General features: G+C 30.5%; 2 protein-coding genes across 5 annotated transcripts in view; one reads left to right on the top strand and one right to left on the bottom strand.

Moving 5' to 3' along the window:
• Positions 1-2,555: 2,555 nt before the first annotated feature.
• Positions 2,556-3,269, bottom strand: LOC136983912 (uncharacterized). The gene has a single exon (XM_067280805.1). It carries the CDS (start codon positions 3,267-3,269, stop codon positions 2,556-2,558), a length of 714 nt encoding a protein of 237 aa, XP_067136906.1.
• A 3,025-nt stretch (positions 3,270-6,294) lies between these two features.
• Positions 6,295-22,125, top strand: part of LOC136983911 (syntaxin-1A-like) — a 37,697-nt gene continuing 21,866 nt past the window's right edge. For 2 of the 4 annotated variants that reach the window (XM_067280801.1, XM_067280800.1), the window contains exons 1-3: positions 6,295-6,501; positions 17,356-17,406; positions 21,651-21,728. In XM_067280801.1, the coding sequence (XP_067136902.1) occupies positions 6,469-6,501; positions 17,356-17,406; positions 21,651-21,728 (162 nt within the window). In that variant the 5' untranslated portion in view covers positions 6,295-6,468. Of the gene's footprint in view, positions 6,502-12,740; positions 12,785-17,355; positions 17,407-21,650; positions 21,729-22,125 lie in introns of those variants that run through there. The other 2 variants (XM_067280804.1, XM_067280803.1) reach the window with 2 other exon arrangements.

The following is a 22,125-nucleotide window of genomic DNA, read 5'->3' as shown; positions in this document are numbered from 1 at the left end:
TGTTGTCCTTACTCTTTGGGTACCAAGAAGTTGAGTGAGGGATTTAAATAAGCCAGATTCGAATTGCCGTCCTTGATCAGATGTTATTTGGGCAGGCACTCCAAAGCGAGATATCCAGCCTGAGTACAGGGCTGAAGCTACTGTTTCAGCTGCTATATCTGGCAACGGGATTGCTTCAGGCCAACGAGAAAATCTATCGATGATTGTGAGGCAATATGTTGAGCCGTTGGAAGGTGGCAATGGACCAACAATGTCAACATGAATATTTAAAAATCTAGCGTCTGGAATAGGAAAGGTTCCCAAAGGGCTAGCGACATGTCTCTGGATCTTCGACCTTTGACAAGAAATGCAGGTGCAAGACCATGTCTGGCAATCTTTACTGATGGATGGCCAAACAAATTTTGCTTTTACCAATCTGGTTGAGCTCTTTACACCTGGATGGGACAGGTTAGGGACAGTGTTGAAAGCAGTGCGACGATAACTAGGCGGAATGTATGGACGAATGCGACCTGTCGATACATCACAGTAAATTTCGACATCACTATCAGGAAGTTTAAACTTCTTAAGTACAAGTGATGAGTCACTTGAAATCAGGAGAGACTGGAGCTCAGGATCTTGCTGTTGGTCTTTTGCAATTTTGCTATAATCTATAGATGGGCTACTAATTGATTCAATACGGGAAAGAGCATCAGCTGGAATGTTATCGATCCCTTTTATGTGTCTGATGTCTGTTGAGAATTGTCCTATAAAATCAAGATGTCTCAACTGACGGGGTGTACACTTATCGTGTCGTTGCTGGAAGGCAAACGTTAATGGTTTATGGTCTGTGTAAATGGTGAACTGTCGTGCTTCCAGCATAAACCGGAAATGTTTCACAGCCAAATACACAGCCAAAAGTTCTCGGTCGTATGCAGAATACTGACGCTGAGAGTTACTCAGTTTGCGGGAAAAGAACGCTAGTGGCTGGAGGCCTTGTGCTGTAACTTGATGAAGGGTAGCGCCCACAGCAGAATCGGATGCATCGACGTGAAGTGCAAGGGTAGCACTTGATGAAGGATGATGCAGTAAGGTGGCATCTGCTAATTGTGACTTACATGACTCAAATGCCTAAATCGAATTGTCAGTCCATTTAATCTCGCGCTGGTCGTTTTTCTTTGCTCCTTTAAGTAGATCGTGTAAAGGAGCTTGGTGATGGGCCGCATGGGGTAGGAACCTACGATAGAAGTTCAAGATGCCTAAGAACCTTCTCAGTTGTTTGAGTGTCTGTGGTCGCTTCTGTTGAGTTATGGCAGATACACGTTCTGGAAGTGGCATAACGCCGTGGGAAGACACCATATATCCTAAGAATGATACATGTGGGGCAGCAAAAGTACACTTGGATGCATTGATTTGCAGACCGTACTTGTCAAGGCGTTGAAACACTTGCCGCATGTGCATCTTGTGTTCCTCCCACGAAGTGCTAGCAATGAGGATGTCATCTAGGTATGAAAAACAAAAGTTTAAGCCTTTCAAAACTTCGTGCATGAATCGTTGGAATGATTGGGCTGCGTTGCAAAGACCAAAAGGAAGGAAAACGAATTCAAATAGCCCAAATGGCGTTGTAATGGCTGTCTTTGGCACATCATCTGGGTTAACTGGTATATGATGGAAGGCTCTAACCAAATCGATCTTGGAAAATATTCGGGCTCCGTGTAGACTTTGACCAAAATCGTGGATGTGTGGCACTGGATAGTGATCGGGAACAGTTATCCTATTCAGGGCACGATAGTCTCCAGTAGGTCTCCAATCGTTACAACCCTTCGGCACCATATGGAGGGGAGAAGCCCAGTTGGACTTTGATGGTCTGCATATACCTAACTCCATCATGTGCTGGAATTCTTGCTTTGCTACTTGCAGCTGAGCCGGATGCAATCTACGGGGTTTGGCAAATACGGGTGGACCGTGTGTCTCGATATAATGCATTGTGTTGTGCCTGACTTTATCTGAAAACGGTCGAGGACGAGTGAGATGTGGAAAGTCCTCGAGGATATCCTGCATTGGGGAATTGCTGATTATAGTTTTGACTGAAGTAGGTGGTCCAGTATAATATCTTCCTCGTGTAGTAAGGGAAGTCAGGGGGTCAACCAGTAATCTGTTTCGTATGTCGAGAATGAGTCCAAAGTTGGCCAAAAAGTCTGCACCGATTATAGGCTTCTGCACATCAGCTATGGTAAATTCCCATCTGAAAGAACGTCTTAAGTTGAGGTCAAGTTCTAGCACCTTTGTTCCATACGTCGAGATTTTAGAGTCGTTGGCAGCATACAATTCAACCTTTGTAGGCTGATTCTTAGTGCGATTGGGAATGATCGATAAATCTGCTCCAGAATCAATTAAGAAATTTAGGCCAGTTTTGTTGTCATACACAAACAGACGGCTATATTTAGGAGCCAGGCTGGACCCACAGGCCGTTACTGCGGCTGGCTGCGCTCGTTTCCCTGATCAGCAGTTCGGTCGAAGGAACACGGCGAACGACATTTCCTAGCGGCTGATCCAAACTTATCATGGTAGTAACAATATCACTGACGATTGAGGCTTCTTCCTCGAGGGCGTGAACTAATGCGATACCTCGAATTCGGGTCATGTCGGTTTCTCTCTCTACTACGATAACGGGGACGAGCAGTACGTGATACATTAAGTTCTGCAACCTTCGTTGTGAGTTCTAAAATCTGCATTTCGAGATTTTTGATTATGGGATTGTCGGCTTCTAAGTTGATGCTGGCCAGTTGGGTTGGTTCTGTAAGTTCAGCAACCTTGTCAGCAAGGATGGCTAGCTTGTCTAGTTCATCACCGCTAAGAGCCAGAACTGTCTGAATATTTTTGGGGAGACGTTGGAGCCACAAGTTTCTAAGAAATTCTTCGGTAATCTTGCCCGCTGAAAGCTCTCTCATTTTACGGAGTAAAACGCTGGGTTTCTGATCCCCCAACGCCAGATCTTCAAGCAGAATTTTAGCCTCTTTAGCAGCGGAGTTCTGAAAAATTTCGAGGAGTCGATCTTTGAGTTTAGTAAACGGAGCCTCGGCTGGACGGTCAAATACTAAGTCACTGACGTTAGATAGAATCTCCGCGTCCAGGGAATTGACTAAATAGTTGTACTTAGTGTTCTCACTTGTAATCCGATTAATGGCAAAAGCTGCGTCTAGCTGCACAAAAAATAATTTGATGTTGGTTTTAGTGAAGATAGGCATTTTTGCCTGTACACGTCCGATTTCCAACTCGTTCTGTTCCGCCATTTCGGGCACCTAACTATGCGGGTACAAGGAAAGCGGGATAGTCTTTGATTAGGCTTAGCCCGAGTCACGCACTCTTAGTCGTCTTATTGAATTTACGATTCAGAAACTGATCATACCTGCATGTCCTGTTAAAAATGTTCCTTCATAGACACAGAGTTGTTCACTATCCAATTCAGTCGAAAGTCCAGGTAGTTCGTTAATCGGATCACGTTCGGGTCACCACTTTGTCATTCGATCCTACTGATCTTTAGAACTAAGCAGACAAACACGAACAGTAACAAAAAAACTTTATTAAAAAGGTGAGAACTGTCACCGACATCCTCGGCCAACATCCAGGCAAAAACCCGCGAACTTTTCGCGCCTCCTTTTCACGTTGCCAGCCAACTCTCGTTGGCAAGTGTTGCCAGGCAGTATTCGGGATCTCTGGCGCTGGCGGCCAATTCAGAATTTCTGTGAAATTGAGTGAAAACTTTATGTATCCTGTTAATCTCTTGTTGTTAATGACCTAGGGGAAAGTAGCAACATTTTTATGAGATATGTTCAGATTTGCAAGATCTGCAACCCTAGGGTTTCCTTGTGACTTTTCAAATTTTAGGAAAGAAACTTCGAGGTCCTCTTTATCATCATTTTCTTTACTTATTTTTTCAATATAATGTATCTTGTCAAGAAACTAGAACATAGTCTCTTTCCTTAGGATCTCCATCTAGTTCCTCAAGGAAATCTGGTTGTAGTGCAACAGGAATTTTTGGACAGAATCACTGTTTGATTTCTGTGTAAGCTCATCAGTGTCATTGCTATTATGAGTGTCTCTACTAATTACGATTCTGTTGTAAGCACTTTTTCTCGTTTGATTATTGTGTTGTTGCCTTAGCTCCATTGCTCTACGGATTTCTTGTTTTTTGGTCATGATCATACTTTGCAGTCATGTCAAAATTTGTTCTTTTTTCCTTCTGGTAGTCCTGTTTGATTTCTTGGCTACCGTTTTAGAAAAACCTCTGAACTGCTTCCTGTAGAAGACAGCATACAGTGAGATGACTCACTGTATACCGCAAGCACACATCTGTAAAAAATGTGATGTATGTCTAATCCCGTAACCTTGAGAAAGCATTTTCACGAGCGGAAAAAACATCTTAATTAATAATCATACTTTTACTGATATATCAAATGAAACTGAAGTTTTAGTCATTATAATATTTTTTAAAACTGATAGTTGCACTCCAAGCATTTTCTTTGAAGACTTGCAAACAAAAAAAAATCTTACTGTGAAAGTTTCTATTCCCACAAAAATAATTTTAACGGTGTATGGGTGCAATTATGACAATTATCTTAAAGGTAAAATGGTACCATAAAACCGCATAAATTTGAAGTAAACCGCACTGCCTCACTTAGTACCAGTTTTTCCACACACATATATATATATATAGCAAAATGATGGTTATATAATAATTGTTATTTTACAAATAATTTTATTATTGAACATTATAAATGATATTAATTGAATCCAGTAAAATAACAATTAAAAGAAGGCTTGTATTTTAAATTTACAGTTTTTCACACTTAAAATAAGGTACGCTGTTAAATGAATAACTGTTTTACATAACCCTCTTAGTGCTTACAGGACGAAAAAAACTATTTTACAATAATGACAGTAACATGCAAAAACAAAACAATTACATATTACAAGCATTGCGATTATATCACTGTAGGCTTAATAGTGATTTTGTGTAAGAGCAGTGTACGAGTATGTGCACATATGTTGAAAATATTGGCACAACGAAAATAAAACGTCCAGTGGAGCTAGAAAAACTCTGCAAAAAACATTATTTTAAGTGCAACGAATTATTCTTAATACTAGGAATAGAGACAGAAACGAAATGCAATTTTTGATTAATTGTCTTGCGTATTTGAATGTCAAAACTGTCCGTATAATGCTCATCTCTACCTGGAGTTTTTGGAAATTCTATTTCGGAAGCTCGAGACAACAAAGTTTCAATGTTTTATAATTACTGTAAACAATGATCTATTCCACAAGATTTATAAATTTATACTTATTCAATTTCATGGTCTGGTTATCAGCAGGAGTATTTCTGTATTGTTCTCAAATAAACTCGATTTAAAAGATATTTCAAAATAAAAATCTACTTTAGGAGCCAAAAACTGTAACAAGCAAGTAAAATTCCTAAATATATTAATATGAACATTCCTTAGTTCAGAGATAATCTCCAATGACTGCAACTGTTTTTTGATCATTTGAAAACCTTCATTACCAGAACACCAGATCAGTTTGAATTCTTACGTTTGTATCACAATTGTTTTCTTGTAAACGAGGTGTTTGTATTAATAGATGTCAAACCGGATGACCGAGGTGATGGCTACTATGTTAGGTTCAAATTAGGGTCAAGAATTCAAAAAAGTTTTCATGGGTGGGCCCAGTTGGCTTATTTTTTTACGGCAACGCGACACGTGGGCGAGGAATGCCTCCCCGGAAGGTCTTTTATGGGAAACTGCCTTTTATTTAGGTATTACAAACATGAAGAAAAGCCCGAAAAACTCCTGGGCAAGGTGCAAACCCACGACCAACTGTCAGTATTCAGTGGTTTTATCCACTCGGCCATTGGTGAGCCATGGGTGATCTGTCCCCGATATATCGGTTCTCATTCTTTACTTTCAGTTAAATAAATTAAATAAATTTAAAATTTGGATTGATTTTATGAATTATAAAAGTATTATACATTTTCATAATACATTTTCATAAAAATGAAATGTAATAAATAGCAATAAACTTAAAATACTTCAGCGATTATAAATTTAAATTTAAAAATTAAAATACTATAATCATTTGATATAATACTTTAGGAAAGCTGTTAAAACATTAAAAAATATTAATATATTATTAAACAGCTTAAAAATTTATTACGAAGAAAAGCATTCTAACATTTAATTTTACATTATTTATTAAAGGCAATTAATTATTTAATAAAAAAAAACATTAAAATATGAGATTATTAAACATTTAAAGTCGGCAGAGGACGCTTCGATCGAAAATGAGAGGGAGAAAAGTTGGATGTGTCTGATGATCGATGATAGAGGTGTAAATTTGAATTTAGGAGAAAGTACACTTTAAAGTAGTGTTGTATAACCGTTAGTGATGATATTAATAAGTTATACGAATACGAAAGAATATATTATAACGTAAAAAATGACCAAAGATCGTTTAGCCGCACTCAAAGCGGTAAGCCAACGTTTTGTATACATTTTAATGTTATAAGAAGGGAAGGGAATGATTTATAAATGCAATTTTCAAATTATATTATGCTTAAGAACGTAAAATTAAGGTTAAATAGTATTTAAGGTGCGGTTTTATATAAAAAAATGAAGTTTTTTTTTACTAAATTTCTCATTTTTGCCAATTAAATCTCTATTTCCGTTGATAATCAAAGTTTATTTTTGAATGAAGGAAGCAAAAATGTTTAAATAATTAATTAAAAATTATAAATATACGGATTTATAAGTTTTTTTTATCCTTATCTTCCTTAATTTATTTAAATTTAAAACTAATTTGTATATTTCATTTGACCCTTATCAGAACTGTAGACCATGCCCATAGGAATAAAAAAGTCAAAGAAAGAAATGGCCTATGTGTGGCCCTTTCGAGCAGGGCCGTGCCTTGCTATGATACGGAGAGGTGGCACCGTGAGGGGGGCGGCATTTCGAAGACTTGTGTCGTACTGAGAAAATCTACCGCACGGCCCCACTTTCGAGATATATGTGATATATCATATAATAGAAAGCTATATTATATAATAATTACATATATTCTATACATGCATAAACTGTATATACAACTTTACATGCATTTTTCCTTGGCGGTGTTGTAAAGCTCTCCAATTGTCAATATTATAAATCCATATTTTCAATACTGATAAGGAAGTTTTTCTTCGATAGACTTAACAAATAAAATTATTTAATTAAAAAAAAATAACCAAATACTGATTCATATTTTTGATTAAATTATCTATAGAAAAATTCATTTCAGTTTACTTTAATCTTATATAAATGTAAGAGTTGACGTTATATAAGATTTCTCTGTATCGTAGAGTGTATTATTTAATGAAACATTTATATAATTTGAAAAATAGTATTATGAAATATTGCGGTTTTGACGTTTTATGTAATATTGGAATCTTAAAATACTTGATACATTGTCAGTTTTATTACCGTTAATGTTTTTATGGTACTTGATAAAAGTTCTGATAAAAAAAAAGAAAAAATTATATAAATGTAAACTTAGATTTGGAATATTTTTCATTATAATTGAGAATTAAATAAAAAAAAATCAAGTGCAATAACCAGCAAATTTTTTAGCATTTTATCTAAATCTCTTCTCTGTCATATTGCTCGTATCCTTTTAAACATCTGTCGTGTTGTTGCAAGATGATAACCTGTATATAAGTACTAGATAATTGAATGCATATAATTACTGATACTTACACATTTTGCATGTCTGATTTAAACTATTAGATTGGTGGTAGTATTGGTTTTTGGTAATAGTCAATTAGAATTTCTTATTTACAATAATTTTTTATAGTATAATAATTTGGTAAATATAATGTGGCCTATTGTAGATGTATAGATTATGTGATTTTATGCACTGTTAAGTTTGACATTAAACAATTTTTTTATTTAAATCAGAATTACAGAATATTTTTTTTTTCTAGGATACTAAGAATATTAAAGAATAATAATTTTCTCAATTTTATTTTCTTAATTCAAAACATGCGTATATAAGTATACGGCAGTATATATTTTCCGCAGTTGTGGATGTATATTTGTATATAAGTATACATATTTATTTTTGTTCTTGTCATTAGCAATTATTTTATACATAGATTTTCATATTTTTATAGAAATAAATGATGTAGAATTTTTAGATTTTCATATCTAACTTGATTTTTATCTGTATATTTGCATTTTTGGTTAATGTTACCTTAGGTGCCAAGATGGCGGCTTGTCTCTGATTCCAGCAAGGAAACAGTGGGACGCACGTTCTAACCTATTCCAATAATTTGGTTGCTAATAATTATGGTAATTTATTAGAATAGGTTAGGTAAGAACATGCGTCCCACTGTTTCCTTGCTGGAATCAGAGATGAGCTGCCATCTTGGCACCTAAGGTAACATTAACCAAATTTTTTAATTAATGTAAATTTGTAGAAAGATCATAAAATACATGAGTGATTTTTTTTTTTGTTATTAAATGCAAAGCACAGATTTTTATTATTTTTCCTACATATTTATATATTCTACACATGAAAAGAGATCTTTTTGTAATATAGGATGTTGAGAGAAGTTTATACAGAAATGACCAAATCTAAGCTATTAACCTGGAAAAAAGGTGGTGGTATAGTTAACACCACATCTTAATTGCTCTGTGAGATTGCTCCTAGCTACTATTAATGAGTTGAAAAGTCTTGGAATTGGATATTATCTGTTTAAATATTCAAAATAAATTTATTTAAATTCTTCAAAAATAATTTTAAGTATTATATTTTAGTGTATATGAAATACATTTTCAATTTTCTAAGGAATAATCACTTTTATTTGTAGGAATAAATATAAATTTGAATTAACTTGAATAACTGATTGATTTAATTCATTCAAAATACAGATGTAAGCGATCATAAAAGTTCATTAAAATTTAATTGTAGATATATAATAGTGATGCAGTTAATTTACAAATTATTAAATAAAGTATCTACACATTTAACGTATGTTTTGAGTCAACATTGTAATATAACTTAATATAAAATAGTCAGTTGGAAAATTCGAATTTTATTCATGAATATACAATTATTTTCCTGTTGGCATTCACATACTTGCAGCCTGCAGTGTAACAATATTTTATATTTTTTAGTTGTTGGTAGATAAATGGTATTCTAATTGCCCATTTCAGATTTACATCTCTCTAATAAGAGTTCTATAAAGGCTATTCTGGAAATATTGCATGACAGTATTATACAAGTTTTTGTTGTCAGTAGATAGCAAAATTTTCACAGGTTTTTCTGATATGTGCTAATAACTATCCTGTTTGCCCTATATAGCAGGGGTGGCCAACTTTTGTGCACATAAGATCTACTTTTTATCGTAAAAATGTGTCGCGATCGACTTGTTGTCATAGGCATAGTCTAAGTGGGGAGGGGGAAGTGTGAAATACATACTATGTTTATACACTGTTTCAGTACGAAGTGCACTCACTGCTTATGAGTCGAGTCATAACTGCATGCATACAGTTGTGTTCGGTTACAAATTTAATACATTAGGTCAAGACATCGCCAGCGATCGACCAAAATTGGCTTGGCGATCGACCGGTCGATTGTGATTGACTTGTTGGCCACCCCTGCTATATAGTAATCCTTCTGTTTGCACAAATATATTTTAATGCAGTTGAAAAATTTTTAAAGTTTATGTAATCAACTTTATGGAAATAAATGATTACATGAAAAAGTATGTTTGTTTTTCATTATCAGTAACCTCTTTTATACATGTATATTTAAAAAACTTTAAAAAGTTATCTACCCCAGTAAGAGTAAAATATTGTGTTTGAGAATGTGGAACAGTTTTCCTTGGCTCTATTTTTGCACTTTTCATTTGTGTGTTACTTTTGTGGGACCAATTACTCACATAAGTGGAGGGAATATGGTATATTTTGTAGCACAGTCATTTACGAAATGGTAGAATTTATGATTATTGTTATGAAATAAAAACAAAACTATCACTTTTCATAAGTTATAAGGACATTTTGGGACAACAGGATATAGAAACCTGGCTAGGTTGCAACTTGCAGCATAATAGCTTTTAGATTAACAAGATACAGTCATCTGTGGTTGAATTTGATTTTAAAATTACATTTAGAATAAATGATATTGCTTGATTCATCTGAACAATTATTACAATTTGATTAATTTATAATTTGCGCTTAAATTAATTCATAATTGTATTTAGAACACATGATGTGATTTTTATAAGTTTATAAATGTAGAATGTTTAGTTTGATTGCAGCATAGTTTAAGTAAAACTGATTATGGGTCATTTCTCATACATTCACAATTGTATTGATTGTGATTACAGATCTTGAAACAGGTTAAAAAATTAGATCAGTATTGTTTAATCCAAAGGTCTTTGTTCTTTCCAATGACATTTTTCCGACTGATACGGATATAGATTTTTGTTAAATATATTGTTGCCTTTTCAGAAATATTTACAGTTTGGCAATGTACAAATCAAGCTTTTTCTAAACACTTTCAATGGTTACAATTTTGATACTTGATACAATATAATCCTGAAAAATTCTTATTCACAATCGTCTCATGAAAATATTTTTCCACATCTCTATATTGTAAATGCAAATATGTATGGAGGTGATGGGCCATAACTTTTGCTGTGAATAGTTTCAAAATATTTGCAAGGGTTCTGTTGGAGACCTTATATCTACATCCATACACCATTATATTCTAGGTGAACTCAGTATTAAAGTTTTTAAAATCATATTTTATTTCTTTTTTTATGTTTAAAAATTAGTTTGATTAATGGTAACAATATCAATATTTAAAAATAAATAGGATACATTTAGAAAAAATGCTAATAATTTAAATATAGCATAAGGAGGAAGATTTCAAGCTGAATGATTGCATAGATAACGAGTGATAATTCCTGACGTCAAATTTTGTCACCTTGGTAAGACTTTTTTTTTCACAAGATAAGTCAGTCAGCATTGTATGAGCTTCCCTATTTTTTATGGTTTGATATTAGAAATCTATTAGCCATTCTTCAATTCATTTTTGTAGTCATTTTACTGTTAGTTCTGTATTCTTTACTAACTGTTTGACTAACAATTAGTGATGTAATGAATATTTGGTTACTACCCAGTATTCGGCCTATTTTTCACTATTTGGCCAAATACCGAATATTTAAATCACTATTTGGCCGAATACTGAATATTTAATCACTATTCGGCCGAATACCTAAAAACAGGAGTAAGAAATAACAAAAACACAGTAAATTAATCATTTTTGTAACTTTTATTAATGCTGAACATTAAACTATAATTATTAAAGTTAATAAGAAATAGCTTCTAACTCTAGTATTAAATTATTTCGTAATTAAATAATATATCCTTTATCTAGCCCGATATCTTATGGCATTGATGGCGTGTAGGTTAGAATGTATCGGGCATTAATGTTATTGTTTAGTTAATTATGTTATATTCGTATTCGCGTATATTTTAATATTTATACGATATATTTGAACTGTTCCACAACTGGGGAGAAACTAGACCATATTATGTCACTACTAAAGTATATCCTTAGGGTACTATTCAGTCTACAAATACATAGGAAAAACAAAATTTTAGTGTTTAATTAAAGAGTTAAAATGATCGATTGCAAATAAAATAACTTATAAGTTATAACTTACATCTAAATACCAACAACTGCCGAATCATAGCAGGTTATTTATGGCTATTACATAAATTATAAACCAATTTGGCACTAGAGGTAGACGTTAGGCTCCATCTCATATTAACTTTAATAATTATAATTTAATTAATTAATTTAAATAATTTAGACCTAATGGAAGAAAAAATCAGTGACAGCGGGCCAATAGAGAGCACGGTGCGCAATCTTTGCCATAATGCGGTTTGTGCGCCAATTTTCGTACGTGCAGTAATCAAGCCGAGTATTCGGCTGAGGCTGGATATACTATTCGTTACATCACTAATAACAATCTTCCGATAATTGTTGATTTGACAATGTATTTGGTATCATAATGGCAGCATATATAAACTATATGTAATGAAATTCAAAATTTTTTAAACAATTAATTCACTCTCTACATTTTTATATATTCCTGTTATCAGAGATGAAGAAGTGCAGATTGAATGTAATTTTATTAATCGTAATTTTTATTTAAATATGTGAAAAGTATTAGAATTTAGATTCAAAAAGAACTGGTATTATAAACAAAGAACTGGTATTAGTTATAAAAAAAATTAACAATGTATAACAATGATGTTAATTTTGTTTGTTAACAACAACTGTATACAACAATCCGATTGAATTAGTATTGCTAAATGAATTAAATTAGCCTTTATATAATCTGATAAATAATTTAGTGAGTCATTTGTCAAAATTATTAGTGATGCCACTTACTTGGATGATTATATAGTAGATATAAACAATAACCAAGCCTGATATATTAATAGTCAAATATCAACTGCCAGATTTTTGTACTCTAATTAAACTAATGATACTATGTAATTTGACTTAGATATGCTGTAAAATAATGCTGTATTATCATTAACTCAATTGCAATTCGAAAATTTGATAGTTGATATTTGATTATACAACGGGAGTCTGTAATATCTCGAGGCTTCGAGTTTGAATTTGCTCTTGATGCGATTAAGACCATTTCATAATTGACAACATTGAGATCAGCCATATAACTTTGGCAGACTTTCTTGTAAGAATCTATCATAATTATTATTGTGACTTTAATAAAGTTATAAGTTAATCATCGCCGCCATAAGTTTTATAAATCTTTCGTATTATAATGATATCGGATTGTGCAAATATTTGGATAGTGTTGTGGAAAGAAAATTTTTTGTCTATGATGTATTAATTCTAATGGTTTAATTTTATTGATAGGCTATGTTACATGGATTCTCTATTATATAATCTTATACTTCTGTATTTATAGTAGAATATCAACTTTAATAAAAACATTCTCAATGAAAATAAATATAAAATTTTGTATAATAAATACAGCTAAGCTGATGCTCATCTGATGTTTGAAGTAATTATCTGGATTCCTTTATCAGGCTATTAAGGCTAAATAATTACTAAACAATTTGACAGGAGCCTGGTTGTCTGGCAACCATAAAATTTTATTTTGAACTTTAACTTGGTTTATTGTAGTCCACATAGTTTCTTGATTATTTGTGAATATAACATAGTGTTAAAACTTTGATCATTTAATATTTTAAAGTAATAATTACTAGAAATATTTTCTAGAATAAATTTATGAAAAGTTAAACTAAAGCAAGAACTGTATGTTAACACATTTAATCCAAGTATAAATCAAATAGCTGGATTATTTACAGATTAATATTCAATACCAAATTTCTTAATTCAATTTAAGATAGTATAAAAATATTGATTTATTTATTAGTATAAAATTTAATTGCTGTAATTAAATTATGTACTGTACAAAATGAAGGCATTTGATACTAAATTTTGTATTAATTTTATTGAATTTAACATTAAAGTAACTCATAAATAATCTGGCTGTTTGGTTTGAGTAAGTTCTGCTTAATAAAATTAATTTACTATGAATAAAACATAACGAAGTAAAAACATTTTAATTATTCAATAATTTATCATTTCGTCGACATTTATTTCATTGACTGACATTTTATCAATATCAAATTATGCAACGAAGTTACTAACTGGTGATGCTATTAATCTTTGAAATTATATCAAGCAAAATTTCTCAACACAGCACTGGATGACTAATTTATGCCATAGTTAAGTTTGGAAAATTAAAATTAACTCCCAAAAATTAATTATGTTTCAAAATCTATTTTAAATGCTTTAAACAACTTTTTGAATTTAACAGTTGAATTACACACTTGTTGTTTGGGTCATTGTGAAATCTGTCATCACGTTAGATTGTTGTTAAACATATTAAAATATGTAAATAAATATTTTTTTAGTAATAATGAAAGGTGGGAAAAAAGCTATTCAAAAAGTTCAAAATTCAGTATTTGATTTAGAAAACTAAAAAAAAGAAAAAATCATAAATTCAACTTTTAAGATAAAAATTTCTTTCGATTGTTTGAAATTTAAGAAATTTAATCTGTGGAAAATTCTTTATATACAGTGCCGTAACTAGCTATTCCTGTGCCCTGTGCAAGAATTTTCAGTTAGGCCACTTAATTAATTAGATTTTGGAAAATAATAAAACAAAATACATGCATTTTGGGCACCCCTTTGAAGTAGGCCCTGTGCGGATGCATCTGTTGCACCTGCCTAGTTACGGCACTGTTTATATATATATATTATTCTAAGCAAGAGATCTGAAAAATGAGTTTTTATAAAGTATGAAGTTGATTATTACATTTTGAAATTTTAAAATAAAAAATTTGTATGATTAATTTTATATCAAATCATTGAACTGTGTCAGTTTGTACAGAAACAAAAATTGACTTATATTCGTAATTCTGGAGGTAACACTTATTAAGAAATTTCTCAAATATGACTCAAATTCAAATTGCTTTCTTTAGAGCAAAATTGGAGAATTCGGTCCCGTAAGGCTGCATGGTCCATCATTAGGAGTGTACGGCTTGAAGTATTAAATTTTGTAAATTTTAAGTAAAAAACTATTAAACCAATTAAAAATAGAAATAGTATGTAATGATAAGTGTGCTATATTTATTTTTAATTAATAGTCTAAACGAAGGTTAAATAAATTTAAATGAGGAATCAGTTATATTGTCATGCATGTTTTTATAGGAAATAACACATACAAACTAAAATGATAAGAAATGTTTTAATAAAATAGCTGGTATTTTTCCTTCTTGTATAATTTAACAAAGCTTTTTAAACTGTAGTCAAGGAAAAATGTTTGCTGTTTTAGTAACAGCAGTGAAAGTGCTGTTTAGAAAGTGAATGCTTTTGTAGAAATGCTTAACTTTTTGAAAGAATTTATTAATGATATGAATGACTTCTGCATATAAAGTAACAATGAAAAAAAACTATTTTAATAGTTGAATAGTTAGAATATATATTTGTTTAGATAATTTTTATATTCAGTCGAATAGTTATTAGTTTTCTTCTAAATAATTGTTACCTAGGAAATGCTTGATTATTATTTATTTTAATCAAATTTTTATGGGTGATTTGACTTGGATATGCTGAATCACACCCTCGCCATTCTGCTGCCTCCGTAACGGATCTGACCAATGTATGATAGGTGTGATAGAGACATTGCCTTAAGGCAGAGAAGGTCAAATGTAGCTTATGTGTACTATTCTTCATACTGCTGTTCAGTATGAAGAATAATAGTAATAGAGAAAGAAAAAAAAAATCTTTATTCATATCTTTAAAAATTATTTGAATATTTAAGTATTCATTATCTAATAAGAATTTTAATTCTGCAATACAAAATTTTTGAATTCATTGTAATAATGTATGAATAAAATGTTTTTATTTATTAAAATTATGCATGATTATGAATTTTTACCTTGAAACCAATAGAATGTATAATTACAGTATATACTGTAGAAGTTGCTAATTCTAACTAGAATATTTTGTTTCTATTGATAATTATTATTCATAATAAATAAATTTCAAAAGTTTACAGAATAAAAATTATCATACACATATATTAAATTCTCTTTTAGATAAAAGGAGGAATAGATTTCTTTTAATTCAATAATATAGGCAGTCTTTACTTTCAGATTAGACTTTTTGCTTTCAAATAATTTGCTCTTACGTACGTAATACTGTACTTTAATACTCGTAAACCTTTTCCCAAGTCAAATTCAGTGCTGTGCATTTTCAGGTGATAAAATTTTTGAGATATACAATGATGATTTCTGCCAGTTCTTGTCTTAGTAGCATCAAAACCATTTGTAAACATTACTTTTTACAAGTCTGTTTCTGTTTAATATATTGTTTGAATGTTTTAATGTTCTATAGATTATAACATAGGAAATTTTTACTTTTTACAATGAATATCTTAATGTAAGATTTTATAATTTTAAAAGTTTAAAAAGAAAACTTCTTAAACTTTTGTAAACAGAGATCTCTTTACAACATGCTATTCTATTGTTTGACTTTTGTATATATTTTAGGAATGTATTGTCTGGAAGAGATTGTCTATATTTGTTTTTCTCTTCTGAAAAAATAAAATCCAAACTGCTTTTCTTGAAATGAAAACTTTAGAAAACCAAGTAGTTTCAATTTGTTGATACGTCTGTCATTAAAGATCGACACTAGAAATAAATATTGAGAGAAGACACCAAATTACTACTACTAGTTAAGTGACCAATATTGGGATGAGTATAAATAAAACAAAGCACCCTTGTAAACTTGTTTCTCTGTCTTTATTGAGAATCTTATGATGCTTAATGATTTTCATATATCTGGGAAACTTGTTTTCTATAATGTTTTTGGTTCTGGGAATTGAGTCGAATTGTATGTACAGTATATTTTGAGGATCTTTTTGAAAAGTGTGTTTAATTAATTACTTGGAATTGAAATTTTTTCCAATTTTAAACAAACAATAAAAAAAGTTTGACATACTGAATTATTAAGATGAAATTGTACATATATAACTTATGTGTAGGCAATAGGAAAGTGGAATGAAATTTTTAATCAACTTTCATCATTTACTTTTCATTTTTTTTATATTTTTCTTCCTTGCCTATTTCTGAGCTTAAAATCAGGATAGGTCTTAAATTCAGAGTATTCATTCTCTTGAGTTCATGTGCAATGAAAATTTGATAATCATTTCCTACTTGTTTTATATTTTCCGTTATACTTTATTTAAAATGTATTATTTACATTTTTACTTTTTAATAGTCTTTTAGCTGCATTTATTAATCAGTTTTTCTCTCCGAAAATTCTTTTCTACAACTGGGACATAGCAGCAAAATTACCACATTAAGTTATTTTATTATATGGCGTGCTGAATTTGAACACAACACAAAAAAAGTTTGTGTTGTGCTGTATAGTCTTTCAGCATCAGCCAGTATATGGATGTAAGAATATGTGTAATATAGAATTGTTTATTTTTACCGAAGGTATTATCAATAATGATGTATTTATGCACTCTAAAGTACTGAATTTATAAGTAATTTAGTTTTTCGTACATATGTTACTATAGAAAAATTAAATTTTTGTAATATCCGTGAAACAATTTTTATACCACTTTAGTCTCCTAAAACAATGATTATCTTTAAAAAAGTAGTTTATAAGAATTTTTTGTTATTTTAGTTAATTTTACATTTTCTAAAATTAATATTACAGAAAACAAAATGCAGTATAAAGTATCATCACCAACAACAATACGAAGTTCTAGTAAGTTTTAAAATTCACTTTTAATATTGCCGATTCATCTTAAAATTATTGATAATGGCAGAAGTAATGTTTTTCTCGCATCAAAATTATGACTTTTACATATTTTAAATATTTAAAAATTAATTTAGTAAAAAATTGCTATTACATAAATGAGGATTATTGTAAGAAGGATGTGTTAATTTGTTATTTTATAATAAATTGTTGTACAAATCTGTAAATAACTGGAAATTTGTATGCATTGTTGCATATTTAATTGATATTTTTCTTCATTTTGAAAGTATTGGTTTATTATCATTACTAAATACTAGAAATTTCCCTGCCAGCATTTCTTCAATCTCAACTTTCTCATAGAAAGTAGAGATTGAAGAATTGAGGAGAGTACCGATTTCAAAATATTCAGGAAGAGTAGCTAATGTTTCTACAAATTAAGTAGCCAATACTGCCCATCAAAGCATAGTTAATGCACAATAATACATTATAAATAATAGGTTCGTTAGATTGTTACGTCTGGTTGGATAATAGAATGTCATGAGGTCACTATGAAAAGTTTTGTTTTTTAATTGTTGTAAAAGTGACATGATGCGATTTATCTTTTATTAAAGTTTGAATTTTAAATTTAATGAAGTAAGTTTAAAATATGCCATTTGTCAAAATATGTAAAAATGAAACTTAAGGGAAATTCCGTCATCAAGTGTGAAGTAAACGAGGTCACTGACATCACTGCAACATAAGTGCGATCACCAGGCTGAAATTGATAAAACGTTTATTCTATAGCTAATATTACCTCAAAATAAGTAGTCTATACTTTCCCTTAGAACATGAACTGAATATAGTCAAAATTTCATCTGGATTGGACAAAAATTGCAGGAGTTTTAAGGAATTCACACACACAGATGATGACTGTTATTAATTAGCTTTTATCTTAAGAATTTTGTAATAAAAAAAAATTAAGCTTTATCAGAGTTAGGGTTTGTTGGTTTTTAAAACCCGGTTTTGAAAAACCGGTTTTTTAAAGAAATTTATATAATTTTAAAACCAGGATTTCCCAACTAAAAAACCAGTTTTTGAGCCTAGACTTAAACATATAAATTAATTATTTATTCGATTAAAAACATCAACATTTTGATACAAAATCATCTGTGACATAAAACAGGAATATTGTTAAATACTAAGTTTCATAAAACTAACTACAAAAACAAAAAACCCCCCATGCCTAAAAAGCGTCCAATTCTCCCTTCAATAGGGAGAAATCTTTCAACAACAGAAAAACGATAGAAAGATTTGTACACTTAAAAGAACGTGTTGTTTTAGTTTTGAATGACATTGGTGCTTCTCACACGTGAAACGAAGCAGAGTATTGTAAAATTGTAGAACTTCTTAAAGTTTAAGAACCAATACGTTTAGTAGTGATGCCTTAGGACGACAAAGTTTGCATCTTGTCGTCTTATTTATTAACGAGTGAAGGCATATTTGAATTTCTGTTATGTAAATTGAAAAATTTGAAAACTGAAATTAGTTCTAAGTTGTTATATGCTGTAGAAATACAAATTCAAGAGAGAAGACAAACGGGATTAGTAACACTTCTCCTTTATTTACAAAATCCACAGAACGTTTGGACAAAGTCATCTAGCATATTTCTTCCACTAGCTGCAAAATCTGGTATCATTAAGTTATCTGGGCATATATTTTTGAGGTTGTATCCAAATTATTCTATAGAATGGGTTCCCAATCTTTTTTATACTGTGACTCCCTTTACAGACTATAATTTTTTTGCGACGCCCTTCTATAAGAAGATACGTGTAGCTCTAGCAGACATTAAAATTACTTTTTATTATTCAAAGAAAACTCCAAAGAATATAGAATCTTAATAATTATTATTTATTAGAAAACATAACAGTACAATTGGTGGAGAAGGATGAACTTGCTTTTCTGAGCATAACTTCTCAAATTGGATCTGAAGTTTTGAAATGGCTACTCTTCTTTGTACTCTTTCCTGAATCTTCGACACGTTTTCTATTTATTTGAATAAAGTTATCCATTTTACGATGCGTAAATTAAATACAACACACTTGAAATCAAAACACTGATTTATCAACGCTTATAATCGACAAAAACAAAAGACTGGACGAAAGAACAAGAAAATGGAAGAGCGGGGTGATGAGACGCATATGCACTCACTCGCATCGCATGCAGGCGACCTGTGGGTATCGTCTCGTGACGCACAGTTTGGGAAGCCCTGCTATAGAAGATGACTGCAATGGTTAAAAAGTGGCAAAGAAGAAAATCAAGCCATAGCTTTAAAAAATGCTATGGAAAAATCAATACATAAATATCTTCGAGAACCTGAAAAGGTGACTTCATCCAGCCCTAAGACACTAATAAAACAGTTTTTAGTATTAGAGGGTACAAACAGAAGAATGAAAAATTTAATTTACTATTTAGTGTTTTACATACGATTAAACCCCAGCTCAGTAGTAAGTGAGAGAGTTTTTTCTATTTCTGGTAATTTTCTATGCAAAATAAGGATAGTTAGCAATAGATCTATAGACATTCTTTGCTTTCTAAAATCATATTTTATTTCTTACTTTTCCTAAGAAAATAATATTTTGTAGGCATTCATTATTATTCCTTTTTCTTTATGGTTTTCTATGGAGTAAATTTTACAGTTTGATGTGATAATCTAGCATTTCCTTTTTTTTCTTTTTTGTTTTGTGTAGACGTTGGCCATTTTACTTTGTTATATTTTTGAAATTTTATAAACATTAAATAAATTAAAAAGTTTTAAAATAAGTTGTAAACATTCCTGGCTTATCTTTAGGGGTATAAATTTCTATTTCTAGGGTATGTTAAATTATTATTGATACTTAGAATGATTAAATTAAATTATTGATACTTGGAATGCGCTTTGGAGAGGGTTCCCCCTCCAAAACACATTCCAAGTATATATAATTTAATAATTTTGTCTACAAAGATGAACCAAAAAGCTTGAAAGCTTGAATTGCTTGTATTTAATAATTTCATGCTGATCAATCATAGCTTGAATTCCAAGAAAATTGTGGTTTAAGTTCTGAAAATTTTTTCTTTTTTAATGTTTAAATATTAATCTGTGTTGTTATAAAACTGTAATAGGCTGTCTTACAAATTTTTTGCCGACATGACTAATGTATTTGATGTACTGTACTTAACTTTTTGGAGTTTTGTAAACAATTAAAATAAGTTTTATATACTTTTCGAATTTTCATTTTATTTTAATATATAAATGGCTAAAAAAATAAGGAAAGAAAAGAAACGACAAAATTTGATATGTAATGTAATGGAAACTGTGTCGAATAAATTAATTTAACATTAGAAATTACCACTTCATTATGTTCAGGAATAGATTAAATTTTAAATATACAAATTAGCAAAAAGTATTTTATTTTGTTTTGCAATAATTTGTTAAATCAATTTTAACTAAAGATTTAATTTATATAAATGTGTCTCATATAATATTTTAGTACAATAAATTTTGTATTGCACTAAATACTGCATTATGTAAGTCATGTATTGAAAAAATAAAATATCAAATTACAGTATAAAATTCAGTTTTAGTCTATCATAAAAACACATTCTTAACAATATCCTAGTATTTTTTGCTCTTTAGTTTGAAAGTACTAGGACGTAGGATTTGTTTTTATGATAAACTAAACTTTGCATTGGAGGTTGTTATTGATTTTTTAGTTTAAATATTATCAAACAGTATAATGTTAATTGAGTTGAGGTGACTTAATTGATATAAAGTTGGGTTATGCTATGTGTAGTTCGTGTTCATATTTTTATTTACTTCTGTATTTGCAGAGCTTTTTTTCATTTATACAAAGATAAGCTGAGATACTAATGGGGATATGCCCCACTGACTTGTAACTATAACTCTGTGATACCGGATGTGTTCTGATATCTTTATCTTAAATTTCATTTATAAGAAATAGGTAAACTATTATATATCAAATAAAAATTTGAATTATTATACATTGTAAATTTAATATTAAGGACAGGACATGGTAACTGTCTAAACAAAAGAACAAACTGACCTGTTCAATAAGACTTTGCATTATTAATAAGCTAACAATGGACTAATTATAAATTAAGATTCTATATTACATAGAAAATTTATAATTTTATAGAATAATAGAATATATCAAATGTAATATGATATATATTATACTGTGAATCAGTTAAAACTATTTATTTTAACTAAATTTTAGGCTCAAGGAGATGATGAGGTGACAGTTACTGTGGAAGATAGTCATGGGTCAGGATTTATGGAAGATTTCTTTGCCGAGGTAAAATTTTAAGAATTTAATTTTTAATGTGTCTGTGATTTTCAGATGATATATTATTAGAAACTGCATATAGAATCTTGAGATAACTATATGAAGATGCAATATCAAATTCTGTGAAGGGACTATCTTCACCAGTTCTCAAATTTAAATGCTGATTCTCTCAGATTTTGAAAAATATTAGATTAAAAACAATTCTTTAAACAAAAAAGCACTAAATAGAAAATTATCGGTTACTATATTAATCAAGAAATAAAAGAACAAACTAGTTCTTAAATACAGGTCTCTCCTACTTACGAACTGGTTAGGTTCCTGAGGTTTTGTCGTAAGTTGAAAACTAACCTAAAAATTACATTTGTACGCAGAATAACCGTTTATTGTCAGTGTTTGAACTTCCGTG

This window comes from Centruroides vittatus, unplaced genomic scaffold (assembly GCF_030686945.1).
Source record: "Centruroides vittatus isolate TY-2023 unplaced genomic scaffold, ASM3068694v2 contig_891, whole genome shotgun sequence".
In the NCBI taxonomy this organism is placed as follows: Eukaryota; Metazoa; Arthropoda; class Arachnida; order Scorpiones; family Buthidae; genus Centruroides; species Centruroides vittatus.
The sequence above is the reverse complement of the archived record's forward strand: the minus strand, read 5'-3'. Positions and strand labels throughout refer to the sequence as shown.